The sequence below is a fragment of the Somniosus microcephalus genome, unplaced genomic scaffold, assembly GCF_052327205.1.
Source record: "Somniosus microcephalus isolate GS21.2 unplaced genomic scaffold, FLI_Smic_1.0 unresolved_chr1, whole genome shotgun sequence".
In the NCBI taxonomy this organism is placed as follows: Eukaryota; Metazoa; Chordata; class Chondrichthyes; order Squaliformes; family Somniosidae; genus Somniosus; species Somniosus microcephalus.
The window spans coordinates 171,001,870-171,026,293 of NW_028225179.1; the positions used below are offsets into that span (position 1 = coordinate 171,001,870).

The following is a 24,424-nucleotide window of genomic DNA, read 5'->3' on the forward strand; positions in this document are numbered from 1 at the left end:
TGTGTGCACTGAGAGGGATAGACTGAATAGACAGGTGGTAGATTGCTATTGTTTCATGAATTGTGCAGGTTATCTGGGGTATTGTGTGCACTGAGAGAGGGACAGACTGTGAATAGACAGGGGGTAGATTGCTATTGTTTCATGTATTGTGCAGGTTATCTGGGGTATTGTGTGCACGGAGAGAGGGACAGACTGTGAATGGACAGGAGGTGGATTGCTATTGTTTCATGAATTGTGCAGGTTATCTGGGGTATTGTGTGCACTGAGAGGGACAGACTGTGATTAGACAGGAGGTAGATTGCTATTGTTTCATGTATTGTGCAGGTTATCTGGGGTATTGTGTGCACTGAGAGAGGGACAGACTGTGAATAGACAGGAGGCAGATTGCTATTGTTTCATGAATTGTGCAGGTTATCTGGGGTATTGTGTGCACTGAGAGAGGGACAGACTGAATAGACAGGAGGTAGATTGCGATTGTTTCATGAATTGTGCAGGTTATCTGGGGTATTGTGTGCACTGAGAGAGGGACAGACTGTGAATAGACAGGAGGTAGATTGCTGTTGTTTCATGAATTGTGCAGGTTATCTGGGGTATTGTGTGCACTGAGGGACAGACTGAGAATAGACAGGAGGTAGATTGCTATTGTTTCATGAATTGTGCAGGTTATCTGGGGTATTGTGTGCACTGAGAGAGGGACAGACTGTGAATAGACAGGAGGTAGATTGCTATTGTTTCATGAATTGTGCAGGTTATCTGGGGTATTCTGTGCACTGAGAGAGGGACAGACTGTGAACAGACAGGAGATAGATAGCTATTGTTTCATGTGTTGTGCAGGTTATCTGGGGTATTGTGTGCACTGAGAGGGACAGACTGAATAGACAGGAGGTAGATTGCTATTGTTTCATGAATTGTGCAGGTTATCTGGGGTATTGTGTGCACTGAGAGAGGGACAGACTGTGAATAGACAGGAGGTAGATTGCTATTGTTTCATGAATTGTGCAGGTTATCTGCGGTATTGTGTGCACTGAGAGGAACAGACTGAATAGACAGGAGGCAGATTGCTATTGTTTCATGTATTGTGCAGGTTATCTGGGGTATTGTGTGCACTGAGAGGGACAGACTGAATAGACAGGTGGTAGATTGCTATTGTTTCATGAATTGTGCAGGTTATCTGGGGTATTGTGTGCACTGAGAGAGGGACAGACTGTGAATAGACAGGAGGTAGATTGCTATTGTTTCATGTGTTGTGCAGGTTATCTGGGGTATTGTGTGCACTGAGAGCGGGACAGACTGTGAATAGACAGGGGGTAGATTGCTATTGTTTCATGTATTGTGCAGGTTATCTGGGGTATTGTGTGCACTGAGACAGGGACAGACTGGCAATAGACAGGAGGTAGATTGCTATTGTTTCATGAATTGTGCAGGTTATCTGGGGTATTGTGTGCACTGAGAGGGACAGACTGTGAATAGACAGGAGGTAGATTGCTATTGTTTCATGAATTGAGCAGGTTATCTGGGGTATTGTGTGCACTGAGAGAGGGATAGACTGTGAATAGACAGGAGGTAGATTGCTATTGTTTCATGAATTGTGCAGGTTATCTGTGGTATTGTGTGCACTGAGAGAGGGACAGACTGTGAATAGACAGGAGGTAGATTGCTATTGTTTCATGAATTGTGCAGGTTATCTGGGGTATTGTGTGCACTGAGAGAGGGACAGACTGTGAATAGACAGGAGGTAGATTGCTATTGTTTCATGAATTGTGCAGGTTATCTGGGGTATTGTGTGCACTGAGAAAGGGACAGACTGTGAATAGACAGGAGGTAGATTGCTATTGTTTCATGTATTGTGCAGGTTATCTGGGGTGTTGTGTGCACTGAGAGAGGGACAGACTGTGAATAGACAGGAGGTAGATTGCTATTTCATGAATTGTGCAGGTTATCTGGGGTATTGTGTGCACTGAGAGAGGGTCAGACTGTGAATAGACAGGAGGTAGATTGCTATTTCATGAATTGTGCAGGTTATCTGGGGTATTGTGTGCACAGAGAGGAACAGACTGTGAATAGACAGGAGGTAGATTGCTATTGTTTCATGAATTGTGCAGGTTATCTGGGGTATTGTGCACACTGAGAGAGGGACAGGCTGTGAATAGACAGGAGGTAGATTGCTATTGTTTCATGAATTGTGCAGGTTATCTGGGGTATTGTGTGCACTGAGAGAGGGACAGACTGTGAATAGGCAGGAGGTAGATTGCTATTGTTTCATGTATTGTGCAGGTTATCTGGGGTATTGTGTAGGTTATCTGGGGTATTGTGTGCACTGAGAGAGGGACAGACTGTGAATAGACAGGAGGTAGATTGCTATTTCATGAATTGTGCAGGTTATCTGGGGTATTGTGTGTACTGAGAGAGGGACAGACTGTGAATAGACAGGAGGTAGATTGCTATTGTTTCATGAATTGTGCAGGTTATCTGGGGTATTGTGTGCACTGAGAGGGACAGACTGTGAATAGACAGGAGGTAGATTGCTGTAGTTTCATGAATTGTGCAGGTTATCGGGGGTATTGTGTGCACTGAGGGACAGACTGTGAATAGACAGGAGGTAGATTGCTATTGTTTCATGAATTGTGCAGGTTATCTGGGGTATTGTGTGCACTGAGAGGGACAGACTGTGAATAGACAGGAGGTAGATTGTTATTGTTTCATGTATTGTGCAGGTTATCTGGGGTATTGTGTGCACTGAGAGAGGGACAGACTGTGAATAGACAGGAGGTAGATTGCTATTGTTTCATGAATTGTGCAGGTTATCTGGGGTATTGTGTGCACTGAGAGGGACAGACTGTGAATAGACAGGAGGTAGATTGCTATTGTTTCATGTATTGTGCAGGTTATCTGGGGTATTGTGTGCACTGAGAGAGGGACAGACTGTGAATAGACAGGAGGTAGATTGCTATTGTTTCATGTATTGTGCAGGTTATCTGGGGTATTGTGTGCACTGAGAGATGGACAGACTGTGAATAGACAGGAGGTAGATTGCTATTGTTTCATGTATTGTGCAGGTTATCTGGGGTATTGTGTGCACTGAGAGAGGGACAGACTGTGAATAGACAGGAGGTAGACTGCTATTGTTTCATGTATTGTGTAGGTTATCTGGGGTATTGTGTGCACTGAGAGAGGGATAGACTGTGAATAGACAGGAGGTAGATTGCTGTTGTTTCATGAATTGTGCAGGTTATCTGGGGTATTGTGTGCACTGAGAGAGGGACAGACTGTGAATAGACAGGAGGTAGATTGCTATTGTTTCATGTATTGTGCAGGTTATCTGGGGTATTGTGTGCACTGAGAGAGGGACAGACTGTGAATAGACAGGAGGTAGATAGCTATTGTTTCATGAATTGTGCAGGTTATCTGGGGTATTGTGTGCACTGAGAGAGGGACAGACTGTGAATAGACAGGAGGTAGATTGCTGTTGTTTCATGGATTGTGCAGGTTATCTGGGGTATTGTGTGCACTGAGAGAGGGACAGACTTTGAATAGACAGGAGGTAGATTGCTATTGTTTCATGTATTGTGCAGGTTATCTGGGGTATTGTGTGCACTGAGAGAGGGAGAGACCTCGAATAGACAGGAGGTAGATTGCTATTGTTTCATGAATTGTGCAGGTTATCTGGGGTATTGTGTGCACTGAAAGAGGGACAGACTGTGAATAGACAGGAGGTAGAATGCTACTGTTTCATGTATTGTGCAGGTTATCTGGGGTATTGTGTGCACTGAAAGAGGGACAGACTGTGAATAGACAGGAGGTAGATTGCTATTTCATGAATTGTGCAGGTTATCTGGGGTATTGTGTGCACTGAGAGAGGGACAGACTGTGAATAGACAGGAGGTAGATTGCTATTGTTTCATGAATTGTGCAGGTTATCTGGGGTATTGTGTGCACTGAGGGGGACAGACTGTGAATAGACAGGAGGTAGATTGCTATAGTTTCATGAATTGTGCAGGTTATCTGGGGTATTGTGTAGGTTATCTGGGGTATTGTGTGCACTGAGAGAGGGACAGACTGTGAATAGACAGGAGGTAGATTGCTATTTCATGAATTGTGCAGGTTATCTGGGGTATTGTGTGTACTGAGAGAGGGACAGACTGTGAATAGACAGGAGGTAGATTGCTATTGTTTCATGAATTGTGCAGGTTATCTGGGGTATTGTGTGCACTGAGAGAGGGACAGACTGTGAATAGAGAGGAGGTAGATTGCTTTTGTTTCATGAATTGTGCAGGTTATCTGGGGTATTGTGTGCACTGAGAGGGACAGACTGTGACTAGACAGGAGGTAGATTGCTATTGTTTCATGAATTGTGCAGGTTATCTGGGGTATTGTGTGCACAGAGAGGGACAGACTGTGAATAGACAGGAGGTAGATTGCTATAGTTTCATGAATTGTGCAGGTTATCGGGGGTATTGTGTGCACTGAGGGACAGACTGTGAATAGACAGGAGGTAGATTGCTATTGTTTCATGAATTGTGCAGGTTATCTGGGGTATTGTGTGCACTGAGAGGGACAGACTGTGAATAGACAGGAGGTAGATTGTTATTGTTTCATGTATTGTGCAGGTTATCTGGGGTATTGTGTTCACTGAGAGGGAGAGACTGAATAGACAGGAGGTAGATTGCTATTTCATGAATTGTGCAGGTTATCTGGGGTATTGTGTGCACTGAGAGAGGGTCAGACTGTGAATAGACAGGAGGTAGATTGCTATTGTTTCATGTATTGTGCAGGTTATCTGGGGTATTGTGTGCACTGAGAGGGTCAGACTGTGAATAGACAGGAGGTAGATTGCTATTTTTTAATGTATTGTGCAGGTTATCTGGGGTATTGTGTGCACTGAGAGAGGGACAGACTGTGAATAGACAGTAGGTAGATTGCTATTGTTTCATGTATTGTGCAGGTTATTTGGGGTATTGTGTGCACTGAGAAGGACAGACTGTGAATAGACAGGAGGTAGATTGCTATTGTTTCATGAATTGTGCAGGTCATCTGGGGTATTGTGTGCACTGAGAGAGGGACAGACTGTGAATAGACAGGAGGTAGATTGCTATTGTTTCATGTATTGTGCAGGTTATCTGGGGTATTGTGTGCACTGAGGGAGGGTCAGACTGTCAATAGACAGGAGGTAGATTGCTATTGTTTCATGTATTGTGCAGGTTATCTGGGGTATTGTGTGCACTGAAAGAGGGACAGACTGTGAATAGACAGGAGGTAGATTGCTATTGTTTCATGTATTGTGCAGGTTATCTGGGGTATTGTGAAGGTTATCTGTGGTATTGTGTGCACTGAGAGGGACAGACTGTGAATAGACAGGAGGTAGATTGCTATTGTTTCATGTATTGTGCAGGTTATCTGGGGTATTGTGTGCACTGAGAAGGACAGACTGTGAATAGACAGGAGGTAGATTGCTATTGTTTCATGAATTGTGCAGGTTATTTGGGGCATTGTGTGCACTGAGAGGGACAGACTGTGAATAGACAGGAGGTAGATTGCTATTGTTTCATGTATTGTGCAGGTTATCTGCGGTATTGTGTGCACTGAGAGGGACAGACTGTGAATAGACAGGAGGTAGATTGCTGTTGTTTCATGGATTGTGCAGGTTATCTGGGGTATTGTGTGCACTGAGAGAGGGACAGACTGTGAATAGACAGGAGGTAGATTGCTATTGTTTCATGAATTGTGCAGGTTATCTGGGGTATTGTGTGCACTGAGAGGGACAGACTGAATAGACAGGAGGTAGATTGCTATTGTTTCATGTATTGTGCATGTTATCTGGGGTATTGTGTGCACTGAGAGAGGGACAGACTGTGAATAGACAGGAGGTAGATTGCTATTGTTTCATGAATTGTGCAGGTCATCTGGGGTATTGTGTACACTGAGAGAGGGACAGACTGTGAATAGACAGGAGGTAGATTGCTATTGTTTCATGAATTGTGCAGGTTATCTGGGGTATTGTGTGCACTGAGAGAGGGACAGACTGTGAATAGACAGGAGGTAGATTGCTATTGTTTCATGTATTGTGCAGGTTATCTGGGGTATTGTGTGCACTGAGAGGGACAGACTGTGAATAGGCAGGAGGTAGATTGCTGTTGTTTCATGAATTGTGCAGGTTATCTGGGGTATTGTGTGCACTGAGAGGGACAGACTGTGAATAGACAGGAGGTAGATTGCTATTGTTTCATGAATTGTGCAGGTTATCTGGGGTACTGTGTGCACTGAGAGGGACAGACTGTGAATAGACAGGAGGTAGATTGCTATTGTTTCATGTATTGTGCAGGTTATCTGGGGTATTGTGTGCACTGAGGGACAGACTGTGAATAGACAGGAGGTAGATTGCTATTGTTTCATGAATTGTGCAGGTTATCTGGGGTATTGTGTGCACTGAGAGGGACAGACTGTGAATAGACAGGAGGTAGATTGCTATTGTTTCATGTATTGTGCAGGTTATCTGGGGTATTGTGTGCACTGAGAGAGGGACAGACTGTGAATAGACAGGAGGTAGATTGCTATTGTTTCATGTATTGTGCAGGTTATCTGGGGTATAGTGTGCACTGAGAGGGACAGACTGTGAATAGACAGGAGGTAGATTGCTATTGTTTCATGAATTGTGCAGGTTATCTGGGGTATTGTGTGCACTGAGAGGGACAGACTGTGAATAGACAGGAGGTAGATTGCTATTGTTTCATGAATTGTGCAGGTTATCTGGGGTATTGTGTGCACTGAGAGAGGGACAGACTGTGAATAGACAGGAGGTAGATTGCTTTTGTTTCATGAATTGTGCAGGTTATCCGGTGTATTGTGTGCACGGAGAAAGATGGTTGAAGGTATTCTGAGGTTAGGCTGTAAGAAGGGTTACTGGGTTTGATGAGTTTTGTTTGATCAGGAGATTTCGGTATTGAAATGTTTTAATGGATTTCACAAAATTAATGCAGAGATCAGGCTCACAATTAGCAAAATAATTACTAATGGAGTGAATTGAAAGTAAGAGGGTAACTCAGGGTATTTTTGTCGCCCGTAACATAATTTATTGGGTGGACCAGTTACCAAGGAAACACAGTGATGGGGCCTTGTTAGGCGGGGTAGAGACAATTGAACGAGTTTGTGTCAATACACGGAGAGGGGTAAGTGGGTCATCTCTCTAACAGGGACAGGCTTATCTTGGGTCAAATACACATTTTCTGCACCTAATCATTCTCCTGTTATAAGGGGCCGGATTTTCCAACCCCCATGGGTGCGTACTAGGTGTGTATGCACCCATTTGCGTCTCGCAAGTGTCAGTTTCAGGCAATGGAAGCGCATGTGCTGAAAACCGGCACTGGCGATCTGTCAAGGTCCGCCAGCCCAGGAAAATTGCCTCTGCGGGTGGAGAGATGCGCTTTTTGCACAACTTCCGCCCGCTGAAAGGCCATGGAATTCCTACGCCTGGTTAAAGCAGGCGAAAGGCCGGATTTTATCTGCTTAAGAATGTTGAAAAATAGAAATATTACATTTGACAACGCCATAGCATACAAGGCTACGGACCAAGTGCTGGGAAATGGGATTAGAATAGACAGGGCTTGAAGGCCGGTGCGGACACGATGGGCCGAAGGGCTTCTTTCTGTGCTGTATAACTCTATGACTCAATTCTGTGTGTACAGACCTGTCAAAAGTATGAAGGGGGATCCCATTCTTTGATTGGTTCACCGAGCCTACATGATCCCAATGGCGCGCGAACTGCATCTGCCCCTGGGATACGTGGGCTTCTCCCAGCACAGATCCGGAGAGACCCCGGCGCGGACCCGGACAGGCCCCGGCGCGGACACGGAGCAGCCCGGCGCAGACCGGAGAGGGCGCGGACCCGGAGATGCCCGGCGTGGACCCGGAGATTCTCGGCGTAGACCCAGAGAGGGCGCGGACCCGGAGATGCCCGGCGCGGACCAGGAGTGGGCCCGGCGCAGAACCGGAGAGGCCCCAGCGCAGACCCGGCACGGACCCGGAGAGGCCCAGCCTCGGGATTTATGGAACCAGCAGGTAGGTTCAAAGATTTGTTCCGATCGGAGGCATCAGGATCCTGCCAGGTGTGTATGGGGATTCACAGTGTATCAGGATTCTGTCAGGTGTGTATGGGGTTTCACAGTGTATCAGGACCCTGCCAGGTGTGTATGGGGTTTCACAGTGTATCAGGATTCTGTCAGGTGTGTATGGGGTTTCACAGTGTATCAGGATCCTGCCAGGTGTGTATGAGGTTTCACAGTGTATCAGGATCCTGCCAGGTGTGTATGGGGTTTCACAGTGTATCAGGATCCTGCCAGGTGTGTATGGGGTTTCACAGTGTATCAGGATTCTGCCAGGTGTGTATGGGGTTTCACAGTGTATCAGGATCCTGCCAGGTGTGTATGAGGTTTCACAGTGTGTATGAGGTTTCACAGTGTATCAGGATCCTGCCAGGTGTGTATGGGGTTTCACAGTGTATCAGGATCCTGCCAGGTGTGTATGAGGTTTCACAGTGTATCAGGATTCTGTCAGGTGTGTATGGGGTTTCACAGTGTATCAGGATTCTGTCAGGTGTGTGCAATTTTTCATCGCCTTGTGAGGAAGGATGTTCTTGCCATGCAGGGAGTTCAGCGAAGATTCACCAGGCTGATACCTGGGATGGCAGGAATGACGTATGAGGAGAGATTGGGTCGATTGGGCTTGTACTCGCTGGAGTTTAGAAGAATGATAGGGGATCTCATTGAAACTTATAAAATACTGGCAGGACTGGACAGACTCGATGCAGGGAGGATGTTCCCGATGGTCGGAGAATCCAGAACCAGGGGTCACAGTCTAAGGATAAGGGGTAAGCCCTTCAGGACAGAAATGAGGAGGAATTTATTCACCCAGAGAGTGGTGAACCTGTGGAATTCTCTACCACAGAAGGCAGTAGAGGCCAATTCATTAAATATATTCAAGAAGGAGTTGGATATATTTCTTAAGGCTAAAGGGATCAAGGGGTATGGGGAGAAAGCAGGGACCGGGTACTGAATTCGGATGATCAGCCATGATCGGATTGAATGGCAGAGCAGGCTCGAGGGGCCTAATGGCCGACTCCTGCTTCTATATTCGAAGTTTCTATGCCAGGTGTGTATGGGGTTTCAGTGTATCAGGATCCTGCCAGGTGTGTATGGGGTTTCACAGTGTATCAGGATCCTGCCAGGTGTGTATGGGGTTTCCCAGTGTATCAGGATCCTGCCAGGTGTGTATGGGGTTTCACAGTGTATCAGGATCCTGCCAGGTGTGTATGGGGTTTCCCAGTGTATCAGGATCCTGCCAGGTGTGTATGGGGTTTCACAGTGTATCGGGACCCTGCCAGGTGTGTATGGGGTTTCACAGTGTATCAGGATCCTGCCAGGTGTGTATGGGGTTTCACAGTGTATCAGGATCCTGCCAGGTGTGTATGGGGTTTCACAGTGTATCAGGATCCTGCCAGGTGTGTATGGGGTTTCACAGTGTATCAGGATCCTGCCAGGTGTGTATGGGGTTTCCCAGTGTATCAGGATCCTGCCAGGTGTGTATGGGGTTTCACAGTGTATCAGGATCCTGCCAGGTGTGTATGGGGTTTCACAGTGTATCGGGATCCTGCCAGGTGTGTATGGGGTTTCGCAGTGTATCGGGATCCTGCCAGGTGTGTATGTGGTTTCGCAGTGTATCGGGATCCTGCCAGGTGTGTATGGGGTTTCGCAGTGTATCAGGATCCTGCCAGGTGTGTATGGGGTTTCGCAGTGTATCAGGATCCTGCCAGGTGTGTATGGGGTTTCACAGTGTATCAGGATCCTGCCAGGTGTGTATGGGGTTTCACAGTGTATCAGGATCCTGCCAGGTGTGTATGGGGTTTCACAGTGTATCAGGATCCTGCCAGGTGTGTATGGGGTTTCACAGTGTATCAGGATCCTGCCAGGTGTGTATGGGGTTTCACAGTGTATCAGGATCCTGCCAGGTGTGTATGGGGTTTCACAGTGTATCAGGATCCTGCCAGGTGTGTATGGGGTTTCGCAGTGTATCAGGATCCTGCCAGGTGTGTATGGGGTTTCCCAGTGTATCAGGATCCTGCCAGGTGTGTATGGGGTTTCACAGTGTATCAGGATCCTGCCAGGTGTGTCTGGGGTTTCAGTGTATCAGGATCCTGCCAGGTGTGTCTGGGGTTTCACAGTGTATCAGGATCCTGCCAGGTGTGTCTGGGGTTTCACAGTGTATCAGGATCCTGCCAGGTGTGTATGGGGTTTCACAGTGTATCAGGATCCTGCCAGGTGTGTATGGGGTTTCACAGTGTATCAGGATCCTGCCAGGTGTGTCTGGGGTTTCACAGTGTATCAGGATCCTGCCAGGTGTGTATGGGGTTTCACAGTGTATCAGGATCCTGCCAGGTGTGTATGGGGTTTCACAGTGTATCAGGATCCTGCCAGGTGTGTATGGGGTTTCACAGTGTATCAGGATCCTGCCAGGTGTGTATGGGGTTTCACAGTGTATCAGGATCCTGCCAGGTGTGTATGGGGTTTCAGTGTATCAGGATCCTGCCAGGTGTGTATGGGGTTTCACAGTGTATCAGGATCCTGCCAGGTGTGTATGAATATATAAGTGTTAGCGAGCTGCAGCTGGATTACGTGATTATTTATATTTACCGGATTATGTCAGACATTGTACGAATTGTAACTTGAATCAACACAGAATAGTTGAGGATTGAATAATCCAAATGACATTCAATCCTGTTTCCTCAGCCTTTGAACTTCTGATTTCCAGATTCTGACAACCTCTAAACAAACGGCTACAGTCAAACATTCTGAGCTTCAGAAATTCAATAAAAGTTTTGAACTCCCCATTTCATCACTTACCTTTCAGGTTACTGGGTATTTCGGATAAACCTTCTGCGATGTTCATGTAATCAAATGGATCGGAACCTGTTTAAAACAATGAACTTTCATCAATTCAGATCTGAGATATTATAGTAAAATCTGCAGTGTTTGAATCTGTCATTGAATTCAGTGGGTGATTTTACCGTACCAAGTTCCTCTATTTCTTTCAGTAGTTTGTTCAGCTTTGGTAACCTGTGGCGCATTTTCACAAAGGATTCCCACATCACCCTTCGGGCCCCAGAGCCTTTCTCCATCACCAGAGTTAGGAGAAGTTTGGAACTGTCCGCCCGGTTTCCCTTCTCCGCGAGCTCAGTGACTTTCTGTAAAGAATAGTAATGAATATATTGAGGAGCGGAGTGAAAGACAAACACTGAGAATGAGAAGGAAAGGATCTACTCAGTGATGGGATCTCCCAGTTGTTGAGCACAGAAAGCAGTCACTGGGACGGGTACTGATCCATTCTGAACATGGGCTGAATATTCTGTGAACATCTTGATTCACTCAAACGAGAAATAAATGAGATAAAAGGAAAATAGAAATCAGGAATATTGTTCTCGGAGAGTGAGGAATCACCGAGAATCTGCAATAGGTTTAATGGGATTAGTGTTCTCTGTGCTTCAGTGTCCAACATGACATCAGGTTCCTGATTGACAATATGATGCACTCGTTTCTCACACTTACTTCCTGCTGTCACACTGTGATTTACTGAGAACTAAACCAGCAGCGAATCGGAACTCGAGTGGCAGGGAAGGGACGATTCTGAACTGAGGGAAGCTGCTAGAAAACTACCTGAGGAATTACATCGACTAATCGAAACAACCACTGTTGATTTATCGGTCACATAAAATCGACCAAAAAAAATGAAAAATTGTCCCTCGGTGATAGACATGTTTGACAACCATTATTTTGCTCGCCCGCTGCCAGTATGAAACAGAAGTAACCCAGGCATACTTGCAGCATGTAATCAGGACCTTTATCATCAACAACTTTCATTTATATAGCGGCTTTAATGTAGAAGAATGTCCCAAGGCCCTTCACAGAGACGGAACCAGACAATGGACCTGAGACAAAGCAGGATATACTATTAGAGATGACCAAAGTCTGGAGGAAAGGTCAATGTTGAGAAGAGAGAGGTGGCGAGGCAGAGGGGTTCAGAGAGTGAATTACAGAGTGTGGAGCCTCAGACAACTGAACACTTGGCCACCAGTGGTGTTGTAAAGGAAGGGGTGCACAAGAGGTCAGAGTCAGAACAGGACACAGGCAGCAGAGTTTGGAGTAGCTGAAGTTTATGGAGGGACAGAGGGGTTCAGAGAGTGAATTACAGAGTGTGGAGCCTTAGACAACTGAACACTTGGCCACCAGTGGTGTTGTGAAGGAAGGGGTGCACAAGAGGTCAGAGTCAGAACAGGGCACAGGCAGCAGAGTTTGGAGTAGCTGAAGTTTATGGAGGGACAGAGGGGTTCAGAGAGTGAATTACAGAGTGTGGAGCCTCAGACAACTGAACGCTTGGCCACCAGTGGTGTTGTAAAGGAAGGGGTGCACAAGAGGCCAGAGTCAGAACAGGACACAGGCAGCAGAGTTTGGAGTAGCTGAAGTTTATGGAGGGACAGAGGGGTTCAGAGAGTGAATTACAGAGTGTGGAGCCTCAGACAACTGAACACTTGGCCACCAGTGGTGTTGTAAAGGAAGGGGTGCACAAGAGGGCAGAGTCAGAACAGGGCACAGGCAGCAGAGTTTGGAGCAGCTGAAGTTTATGGAGGGGCAGGGTGGGAGGCCGGCCAGGGGAGCATTGGAATAGTCGAGTCTGGAGTTGACAAAGGCGTGGGAGAGGGTTCAGCAGCAGATGGAACGAGGTGGGGCTGAAGACAGACAATATTAGAGACAGAGTAGGTGGTCTTTGAAAAGGAAAGTATATGGGGTGGGGAGTTCAGATTGAGGTTGGATGAAGAGATTTTGGACAGTTTGCTTCAGCCTTAGGGGTCTGGTGGGAGGATGAAATGAAGTGGTGAGGAGGCGGAGTTTGTAGAATACGATGGCTTCAGTTTTCACACTGTTTAATTGGATAAAAGTTCAAAGTCAAGAAACGGCACAATCTAATAAAAATACTGAATCTAAAACGTGGAAGTGTGGCAGAACCACTGAATGACTCTGGCTAACTGTATATAATTCCCTTTAACGATGTTCTAACACCAGCCTAAACCTGTACCATTGTGTTAGGCATTACTGTGTTTGGTATATAGAGTTTGCATGTACGGGGCGTGGCCCCTTTAAGAGCGCGGGAAAACGCGATGACGTCACATCGCAAACCACGTGACTGCCCAGGCAGTCCTCGTGGCATCTCCGTTGAGTAAAGACCTGTTTAATTGTTCTCTGGTGTCGATCTCAGTTATTCGTAGGATTTTGTCAATTCCTACATTGGTGACCCCGTTTTTGTGAACGTTTTCACAGAAGAAGAGCACAGCATGGAGGCAAACGCCATTTCACTAAAGTTACCGCAGTTCTGGGAGCAGCAAGCGCCCTCGTGGTTTATTCAGGTCGCGGCCCAGTTCGCCCTGAGGAACATCGATGCGGGTCAGACCAAGTATCTTTACGTGGTCTCTGCACTCGACAGCTCTACCGCCTCTCGGATCGTCAGCCTCCTCGAAAACCCCCCAACGGAGCGCAAGTATGAAACCCTCAAAGCGCGGTTACTGCAGGTTTTCGGGCTCACAAAATCGGAGCGTGCCCATCGATTACTCGCTATGCCCGGGCTCGGGGACTCCAAGCCTTCAGAGTTGATGAGCCAAATGCTCACACTCCTGGGCTCAGAACGGGAATGTTTCCTATTCTGCGAGATTTTCCTCAGCCAACTGCCTGAACAGGTACAAGCTGCCCTGGCCAGATCTGAAACTGAAGACTGCGCAACACTCGCGGCGGAGGCTGACAAAATTTTCGCTGTAACTCGGCAGTACTGCGCCGCCACGAGGCACCCATCCCCCGCAGACACCGCCCCAGCTCGTCAGCCTGCTGGGCTGTTTCTACCACGCGCAGTTCGGTGCAAAGGCAAAGCGTTGCCGCCCTCCTTGCAGTTTCCCCCCCCAAAAATACCAGCATCAACTGACACTGCGAACACCGAGGAACGGGTCTAACGGGCACCCCGCGGCCGCGATCGGCAATGCGGGAAAATTGCTGTTCATCACCGATACTCTCTCCGGTCATCATTTTCTGTGCGACACCGGAGCGCAGTGCAGCATTTTACCCGCATCCGCCCTCAATGTGCAGATGGGGAATCACGGCCCCGCCCTTGAAGCGGCCAATGGCGGAACAATTCGGACCTTCGGCAGACGGCGAGTGGAGTTGTGCCTCGGGGTGCAACGTTTTCACTGGGAGTTTGTTACGGCCAAAGTTTCCCAGTCCTCCTCGGCGCGGATTTCCTGTGCGCCAACAGCCTCCTGGTCGATGTTAGGAACCGGCGGCTGATCAACGCAGCAACTTTTAATTCTCTTCCGTGTTACCGCAGTAACACTACGTCACGCACCGTCTCCTGTGCGTTCCCGACTCCTGATGAGTTCGCTCGCCTGCTCGGCGAATTCCCCGACCTGACAAGACCCACGTTCTCCTCCACCGCACATGGTGTGGAACACCACATCACCACCAATGGCCCCCTGGTCTACGCGTGAGCCTGGCGCCTGGAACCTGGCAGTCGCAAAGGCGGAGTGCGCAACCATGGAACGTTAGGGATTATTCGCCGGTCGGATAGTCCCTGGTCTTCACCCCTCCATATCGTCCTGAAGCCTGGCGGCGGATGGCGGCGACTATCGACGCCACCACTCCTGATCGGTACCCGATTCCCCATATCCAGGATTTCTCTGCCCATTTGGCAGGGAACACCGTGTTCTCAAAAGTCGACCGCGTCCGGGGCTACCACCAGGTCCCAGTTCATCCAGAAGATGTCCAGAAGACCGCAGTCATCACCCCATTGGGCCTCTTCGAGTTTCTACGAATGCCGTTTGGGTTAAAGAACGCCGCCCAGGCTTTCCAACGCCTGATGGACTCCATGCTGCGGGACCTCAAGTTCCTCTTCGTCTTCCTAGATGACATTCTAATTGCCAGTCCTACTAAGGAAGAACATACCTGTCACCTACGCACCCTTTTTCGACACCTCAGCCAACACGGCCTGATTATCAACCCGGCCAAGTGTCAGTTTGGCCTGCACCAAATTGACTTACTGGGGCATCGCATCACCTCAGAGGGAGCGGTTCCTTTACCTTCGAAGGTAGAGTCGGTGACATCCTTTCCATGCCCGCAGAATATAAAGGCCCTGCAGGAATTCCTAGGCATAGTAAACTTTTACCACCGTTTTGTGCCTAAGGCGGCACTACTCATGCAGCCCCTGTACGAGGCCCTCAAGGGCAAGACTGGCAAGAACCCGGTCGACTGGACGGATGACATGGCCTGAGTGTTCGCCGACACCAAAAGCGCCTTAGCCAGCGCAACTATGCTGGCGCACCCGCTGTCAGGAGCCACCATCGCCCTCACCACCGACGCGTCGGACTACGCAGTCGGTGCTGTACAACAGCAGTGGGTGAACGGGACGTGGCAGCCTTTGGCATTCTTCAGCCGTCAACTACGGCAGAACGAGAGAGCATACAGCACGTTCGACCGGGAGTTGCTCGCCCTTTTTCTGGCCATCCGCCATTTTTGGTTCCTACTGGAAGGACATCCTTACACCGCCTTTGTGGACCATAAGCCGCTGACCTTTGCAATGTCCAAGACCGCCGAACCGTGGTCAGCCCGACAGCAGCGTCAACTGACCTACATATCCGAATTCACCACGGATATACAGCATGTGGCCGGTAAGGACAACCTGGTGGCAGACTGCCTCTCCCGCGCGATCGTCAATACGGTTCATTTGGGCATCGACTACACCCTCATGGCAGCGGACCAAGCCTCAGACCCGGAAGTCCAAGCTTACAGAACGGCCATCACTAGCCTCCAGTTGGCTGACGTCAACTTCCATTCGGCAGGTACCACACTGTTGTGTGACGTCTCCATACAGGATCCTCGCCCTGTCATGCCGGACGTCTGCCGCCGCAAAGTGTTCGACGCCATACATGGGTTGTCACACCCTGGAATGAAGGCCTTGCAGAAACTGATGTCCGCAAAATTTGTATGGCATGGCATACATAAGGATGTCCGTGACTGGGCCAACACCTGCGTGGTCTGCCAAAAGGCCAAGGTACAGCGCCACATCAAAGCTCCGTTGGCCACCTTCACAGTTCCGGAGCGACATTTCGACCATGTCAACATGGACCTGGTAGGACCACTCACACCCTCCCATGGTTTTTCACACATCCTGACCATGGTTGACCGCACCACCAGATGGCCAGAGGCAGTCCCCCTGTCATCCACTACTTCGGCGGACGTGGCCAGGGCGTTCATTTCCTCATGGATCGCCCGTTTCGGAGTGCCCGCAGATATTTCATCGGACAGGGGGCCACAGTTTTCCTCCGAACTCTGGAAAGCAGTGGCCCAAGGCCTCGGTGTCAAATTACACCGCCCCACAGCCTATCACCCACAGGCGAACGGCCTCTGCGAACGCTTCCACCGCTCAATGAAAGCCGCCCTGAGGGCCAGCCTCCAGGACGCTGGATGGGTAGACAAGCTACCGTGGGTCCTGCTGGGCCTTCGCACGGCCCCCAAAGACCTTCACTCTTCATCAGCAGAACTCGTGTACGGTCAGCCGCTGCGAGTCCCAGGGGACTTCCTACCAACATCGACGGAGCCCTGGTCCGCGTCTGCCCAGCTTGCTAGTCACCAAGAGGTGGTCAGATGTTTCACACCGGTGCCCACTTTGCACCACGGGCTGCAGGAGTCACACGTTCCCACGGAGCTTCACAAGGCGGGGTACGTTTTTATTCGCCATGACGCACATAGGGATCCGCTCAAGGCCCCATATACCGGTCCTTTCCGCGTGTTGGAAGCAGAGGACAAAACCTTCACGGTAGATGTCGGTGGTAAACCGGACCACATTTCGGTCGACCGCTTAAAGCCAGCACATTTGGACCTTGACCGCCCCGTCGAGACAGCACAACCGCCGAGACGGGGTCGGCCACCCATCGTGGTTACGGCAGACCAAGTGCGACCGCCCGCCAGGCCGCCAGCCGCCCTGCAGACTCTGCCTCGAGAGTACAGGAGTCGTTCTGACAGGCTCGTCAGACCCCCTCACCGTTTGACTTTGTCCGTTAAAGCGAATTCTGGGCGGGGCGCATGTGGCAGAACCACTGAATGACTCTGGCTAACTGTATATAATTCCCTTTAACGATGTGCTAACACCAGCCTAAACCTGTCCCATTGTGTTAGGCATTACTGTGTTTTGTATATAAAGTTTGCATGTACAGGGCGTGGCCCCTTTAAGAGCACAGGAAAATGCGGGCAAACGCGATGACATCACATACGACGTGACTGCCCAGGCAATCCTCACGGCATCTCCGTTGAGTAAAGACCTGTTTAATTGTTCTCCTGTGTCGTTCTCAGTTATTCGTAGGAATTCGTCAATTCCTACAGAAGAAAATTAAAATATGCAACTATTAATATTTCATCCGTCAGTCATTCTCTAACCAGAGTGGAGTGGAAATTCATCCACTAAATTTAAATTGACATTTGCAGACTGAATGAGCTCAACTTCCTGATGTTCCTCTGGGGAGTAACGCTCCAGCCCCAGAGCACAGGAGGAGGTCATTTACCCAGCAGTGTAAACTCCATTCAGGACAGTCCATTTATAGGGAGGACATTTTAACAAATGGGAAACGGTCTTGCGGATTCACTGGGATGTTATCAGAAATGAGGAGTTACGTGTTATTTTTTTAGAATTCGTTCATGGGATGTGGGCGTCGTTGGCAAAGTTGTAGTGTATGTACCCGTCTACCTTTAAGAGAACTATTGAATGTAACCGTTCACCTTTAAGAGAACTACTTTAGGTGTGGCACTATTTGTTTGGCTTCTGTATACTGTAATACCAATAGTGACCACACCAGTATATAAGTGTTGTAGCAGGATTTCTGGGGCAGATTCGCCCGGACCTTCGAATAGTAAAGACCTGTTTGTTTGTTACTCCTGAAGTCTGTGTATTTATTAACTGCACAACCCACAGACTTTACAGTGGCGACGAGTCCGATCGTACCCTGCGGCAAGATTACCAAAAGCAACGAAGAGCGTCGAAGAGAGACAACCGCCCTCGTCGTGCTACCAAAAGAAAACACGAGGCTGCAACAACAGAAAGCAGGAAGACTAACAACAAAAGCTGTATCAGCAACAGGCACTGACTACCCTTCTGCCACGGTGCGGAGTGAGCCGACCAGCAAGAAACAAGGTGGCCGAAGAGACAGAGTAGGGGAAGGTGTAGAAGCATCCGGAGGATAAGGGCAGAGCACTCGACCTCGGTCGAGGGGGAGCTGTGCTGGCCAAAAGTCGGGTCCAACGGCGTCGGGTGACAGCCGGACCGCGATCGGCGGGAACAATCCGGGCAGCGACCGCAGCCACGAAGCGCTGAGCCTGCGAGTAGGCGCGGGAAGAGAAACCCAGCCGCAGCCGGGGAGGGAAACACCGGTCTGCGAGAGGGCTGGGGAGGCGAACGGGAACCGTGTGGGTGAGAGCCGGGTGCGGAGAGAGAGACTGCGAGGAGCCGGTCCAGCGGCTGAGCTGTTCTCCACCAACGGGGTACTCAGAGCCGGCAAAACTGAACGTGCAGGAGTGGGTGAGAGACACAGCCGAAAACGGGGTGAGAGACTGCGCGAGAGCCAGTCCAGCGGCTGAACTGTCCTCCGCTAACGGGGTGTACCCAGCGCTGGTAGAGCCGTGCGGGCGGGAGGAAAAGACATAGCCGAGTAAGGGGAGCTGTGCGGTAGCCAGCCAGCGGCTGAACCTGTCCGCTGTGGGGGAAGCGTACCCCTTCCACCGGGAAGAAACGCGGGAAGCCGCCATTAGGCGGAGAAGACGCCAGAAGCGGGAAACCGCCATTGAAGTGGGCGGGGCGAGAAAGGAAGAGCGGGAAACCGCCATTTTCGCGGGAAAACCGCCATCTTGATTGACATACCGCCATTGAAGTGGGCGGGGAGAGAAGGAAAGAGCGGGAAACCGCCGATTTCGCGGGAAAACCGCCATCTTAGAAACAAATAAATAAATAAGAAATACTGGTGCTGCTCCCAAGGGAAGAAAGATGCCTAAGCGAGGGAATATTAACGACTTTAATTCTGAAATAGAAGACTGGGCCACGTACGTGGAACGCATAGAGATCTATTGCGAAGCCAACAAAATAGAGGAAGGCGACAAGGCGATAACATTGCTAAACTCGATGGGGGCAAAAACATACGGGCTCTTGAAGCATCTAATAGCACCAAATAAACCAGCGGATCAGACCTTCGAAGAGATTGTGGCTGTGCTGAAGGACCACTTGAACCCCACACCGCTGATGCTGGCTGAACGATTCAAATTCTACGCAAGAACGCAGAAGAAAGACGAAAGCAATGCGGAATACTTGGTCGAACTGCGTAGGCTAGCGAAATACTGCCAGTTCGGAGGGAATCTGACAGAAGCGCTGCGGGACAAGTTCGTATGCGGATTGTCCAAAGAAGGGACGCAGAAGCGACTACTGGAAGAGAACGACCTCACACTGGACAGGGCTGTCCTTATAGCTGCATCGCACGAAGCCGCAGCGAAAGGAACGGCGGAAATGCAACTAAAGGCAGCGGCACTCTGGGTGGACCAAATTACTTCAAGCACAACAAAATGCTACCATTGTGGGAAGACAACGCACGACCAGAATCAATGCTGGTTTAAGAACCAAGAGTGTAGGAAATGTGGCAAACTGGGTCACATCGCGAAGGTATGCCGGTCCGGGAAAAAGATCAATAATCAAAGGAAGCCACCACCAGAAAAGTACAAGAAGGTACACAAGGTGGCTGAGAAGAGTTCAGACGAACAGAATTCAGTCTCAGACCCAAACAACCAGGAGCTGGGTAGGCTGAGAATCCACAATGTGGGTAAAGAAACGGATCTACAGGCCATCTGGGTCATACTAAAAATAGCTGGAGTCCAAGTAAGAATGGAGCTGGACACTGGATCAGCTCTATCAGTCATCAACCGAAGGGACTACCACCGGCTATTCTCTCACATACCTTTAAGAAATACCAAGTTCGTATTACAGACATACACGGGGCATAACGTATACCCCGTGGGGAAAATAAGAGTCAAGGTGAGAGATAGGGGGAAAGAACACCCAAGAATGAGCTTGTACGTATTACCTGAGGGAGGACCACCACTTCTAGGACGGGAGTGGATTAAGAAAATAGACATGGAATGGCATTACCTAAAAGCCATAATGAGGGAGGACTCGGTGCAAGCTATTAGCTCAGATTCTGAAATGGATGATGATAAGACCAAGTCGAAAATGGAAGACAAGGCTAAAAGGGACTTGCCGACGATGGGAAAGAAAATGAAGACAGGCAGAAGGACTTATGGTACCAAGAAGAATAAAGCTGCAGAGCAGAACTCCAGGTTGACAGAGAATTCTGAGCCTGTTCAAGCAAAAGATTCATCCATGACGGAAGAACACCGAGCTCGGACGCAAACTTATGTCAAAGTACGACAACAATTAGAACAGTTCAGTGACCGTCTCGTACAGGAGATGAAAAATATGGAAAAGTTCTGGGACACCGAATGGGGGAACCTGGAAAGACTACAGAGACAGCTAGCTCAAGCAGAGAGCGACCATAGAGCCATCGTGGTCAAATACCAATCACATTCCCCTGATGCTGTTCAGGAACTAGAATATTTACAGAATGAACCAAAGGAAGAGGAATCTTCAGGGAGCCAGGATTTTATTCCAGTTCTTCTTTACGACTCCTTACAAGCAGAGTGTGAGAAGTTGAAAGAACAGTATGAACAGGCCCAGGCTACAATTCAGGAGGGGGTTAACTCGGCAGCCTCCGAAAGCTAGTTTCAGTAGAAGCATGTGAACAACTAAAGGTTGAACATGAGCAAGAAGTCCAAAGGCTGCAGGAAATTCTTGATGAGCTCAAGGCCAAGACAGACTCATCGATAGAAGCTCCATCCATAGATGAGCAATTAGAGGTGAAAATCATGGCAGAGCATGAAAGACAGGATGTCCAAGAACTTATAAAAACATTGAAGGACACCCAAGACAAATATGAGGCGGCAATGTCCGAGGTTCAACAACTTGAAGAACAGATTCAACTGGGAATCCTTTCAGTGGAAGAACAGGACACTAAGAATGATCCCTGAACATGAACTAGAGAGCATCAGGGCGCAACTTTTCCGAGCGCTGAAAGCCAAAGTTCAAGAGGAACGTAAGGTGGAAGTATTGGAGAAAGAGGTGGATGAAATGGAGAAGACTCTGATCCACCGTGTTCCCAGGGAAGAGTTAACGGTCGGCCAACTCCTTCATATGCTGAAGGACAAGACTCTGCAAGGGGAACAATCTGAACACGAGCTTCAATCTTCAGGGGGAACGAGTTCGGAGCTCTCAAAAGTCACGGGGATAGCTGAGGTGGCAACACAAATTTTACAAGGATGCCAAAAGTACGTTGAATCACGTCAAGGTGAACAGAAGAAGGTGGAAACCGTTACTTCAGTAGAAGGGTTAAATAGCCTGATAACGCAATTACCGATGGAAAGGAAGGTATTGAACTCACAAATGAGGTCCGTCGTGAAGGAATGGCAGATAACCCAGGAAGAGCGGGATGAATATGAATGCATGAAGAAGGCTTTTCAAGAAAGATGTTTAGGGAAGGAACCACCGTCAGCTAACGTCCAGACGGGTGAGGAGGAAGAAGAAGTCTCTCTCGCTGGCCTAACTCAGGACGAACCTGAATATTACCATGACCTGTTGAGTGACACTGAATATTATGAGGATGTGGTCTGCCCAGCTTGTGATGAAAACTCTCAAAGTGCTGAAATCCGGATGAAGCACTTAAGGTCTAAGGAACATAGAGAGTTGGTGGCGCTACAGCTGGCAGCCGAGAAAGGAGCTCCGAGAGTTTCAAAAAGGCAGAAAAGAAAAAGAAGCAGAAGATAATAACTGTCTAAAATATTAGCACTTCTACCATTCCAGGCGGGACATTACGAAAGGAGCTAAATTAGTTGAAAAACTGGAAAATGTCAAGACAGCCAGTTGGTTGTAAAAGTCCGCACTGCTGGTTCAACAGGACGAAAGTTCAAGCTGTTACGTCAAGAAAAAGGCTATGGAGGAGTCACGCTAGCCAGGTGAACCGGCTACCCCAAAGAAATGTTGTTCGGAACGAGTCAAGATCAGAGACTGAATCTATGAACTGTTTCCGCAGAGATGGAACCTGTGAACTGTTTCCACCGAGATTATATTTGTAAATTGTTTTATATGACATTGACTCCACCGAGATTATAGCTGTAATTTGTTTTATAGGAAGTTGAAGATATGTATGTTTAACGGGGACTCTAAGTAATAAGCTAAAAAGGGAGGATTGTAGTGTATGTACCCGTCTACCTTTAAGGGAACTATTGAATGTAACCGTTCACCTTTAAGGGAACTACTTTAGGTGTGGCACTATTTGTTTGGCTTCTGTATACTGTAATACCGATAGTGACCACACCAGTATATAAGTGTTGTAGCAGGATTTCTGGGGCAGATTCGCCCGGACCTTCGAATAGTAAAGACCTGTTTGTTTGTTACTCCTGAAGTCTGTGTATTTATTAACTGCACAACCCACAGACTTTACAAAAGTAAGCATGTATTGCCCATCCCTAATTGCCCCTCGAGAAGGTGGTGGTGAGCCGCCTTCTTGAACCACTGCAGTCCGTGGGGTGAAGGTACTCCCACAGTGCTATCAGGGAGGGAGTTCCAGGATTTTGACCCAGCGACGATGAAGGATCGGCGATATATTTCCAAGTCAGGATGGTTTGTGTGACTTGGAAGGGAACTTGGAGATGGTGGTGTTCCCATGTGCCTGCTGCCCTTGTCCTTCGAGGTTGTGGGTTTGGGAGGTGCTGCCGAAGAAGCCTTGGCGACTTGCTGCAATGCATCTTGTAGATGGTACATACTGCAGCCACGGTACACCATGTGTTTGAGGGGATTTGATAATCTGGGCTCATGCCACTATGAGAAGATTAAGTGAGGAGTTGAGGGAAGTCTTCAAGATTCTGAACGCACATGATGAAATAAATAGCCCTGAAATTACTGTCTCTGTAATCCGTTTGAAAGTCCTTGCAACTTTTGGAGCCGGAACTTGCGATCCATCAATTTACGCCTTGACAGATCATCCGAACCGCCTGTAAAATGAGCATCGCTGGAGCAGAGTTGGGCTATTTGCCCAACAACTGCCCAGCAATTGCCCACGCATCTCTTATGGCTGCTAAAGGCAGGCACAGCGCCTGCCTGCCTGCATCAGCATAATTGTTTATATAAGGCTTAAATAAAATATTTAAAAATCCAAAATTATGCGCACACACGTCAAATGAGTTTATGCGAATATTGACCCGGGTTAAGATGTTTAAAATTATTTATCAAAAAATTAAATTTTTATTGAGGTTGGTGCAACTAAGTATCTTTTGCATAAAATTGCAGTTCAGTACATTTATTATTCTGTACATTTATAATTATTTGGGGATTCCATTGCTCATCAGGGGATTCCGTTCATAAATGATTGAAACGGAATCCTCCTTTGTCATTGGAGAACCGGGTGTACGAGATCCCAGGGATGGTTCTGAACCACCTGTGTCACTGGGATCTGTGGGCCCTGACACTGCCACCACCTGGAGGGCCAAGACCGGAACTGTTCACGGCCTGGACCCCAGCGGGTACTTCCGGAATTATTTCACGGGTCGGAATGTATTCCTGAGGTAGGCCTCCGACCGCAGATGGTTTCCACTGTTTGTACATAGGGGATAAAATTTACTCCCGAGGTAGGCCTCCGCCCGCAGATTGTTTCCACTGTTTGTACATAGGGGATAAAATTTACTCCCGAGGTAGGCCTCCGCCCGCAGAGTGTTTCCATTGTTTGTTCAGAGGGACAAATTTACTCCCGAGGTAGGCCTCCGCCCGCAGAGTGTTCCCATTGTTTGTTCAGAGGGACAAATTTACTCCCGAGGTAGGCCTCCACCGCAGAGTGTTCCCATTGTTTGTTCAGAGGGACAAATTTACTCCCGAGGTAGGCCTCCACCGCAGAGTGTTCCCATTGTTTGTTCAGAGGGACAAATTTACTCCTGAGGTAGGCCTCCGCCCGCAGATTGTTCCCTTGTTTGTTCAGAGGGACAAATTTACTCCCGAGGTAGGCCTCCGCCCGCAGATTGTTCCCTTGTTTGTTCAGAGGGACAAATTTACTCCCGAGGTAGGCCTCCGCCCGCAGATTGTTTCCACTGTTTGTTCAGAGGGACAAATTTACTCCCGAGGTAGGCCTCCGCCCGCAGAGTGTTCCCACTGTTTGTTCAGAGGGACAAATTTACTCCCGAGGTAGGCCTCCGCCCGCAGATTGTTCCCTTGTTTG

The 24,424-nt window shown here is 48.6% G+C and overlaps 1 protein-coding gene across 2 annotated transcripts in view; it reads right to left on the reverse strand.

The window, feature by feature from the left end:
- LOC147096561 (NACHT, LRR and PYD domains-containing protein 3-like) overlaps positions 1-24,424 on the reverse strand; it is a 254,802-nt gene that overhangs the window by 19,497 nt on the left and 210,881 nt on the right. For both annotated transcript variants that reach the window (XM_085975366.1, XM_085975367.1), the window contains 2 exons: positions 11,059-11,230; positions 10,890-10,955 (listed from right to left, as the gene is read on the reverse strand). In XM_085975366.1, the coding sequence (XP_085831492.1) occupies positions 10,890-10,955; positions 11,059-11,230 (238 nt within the window). The remainder of the gene's footprint in view (positions 1-10,889; positions 10,956-11,058; positions 11,231-24,424) is intronic.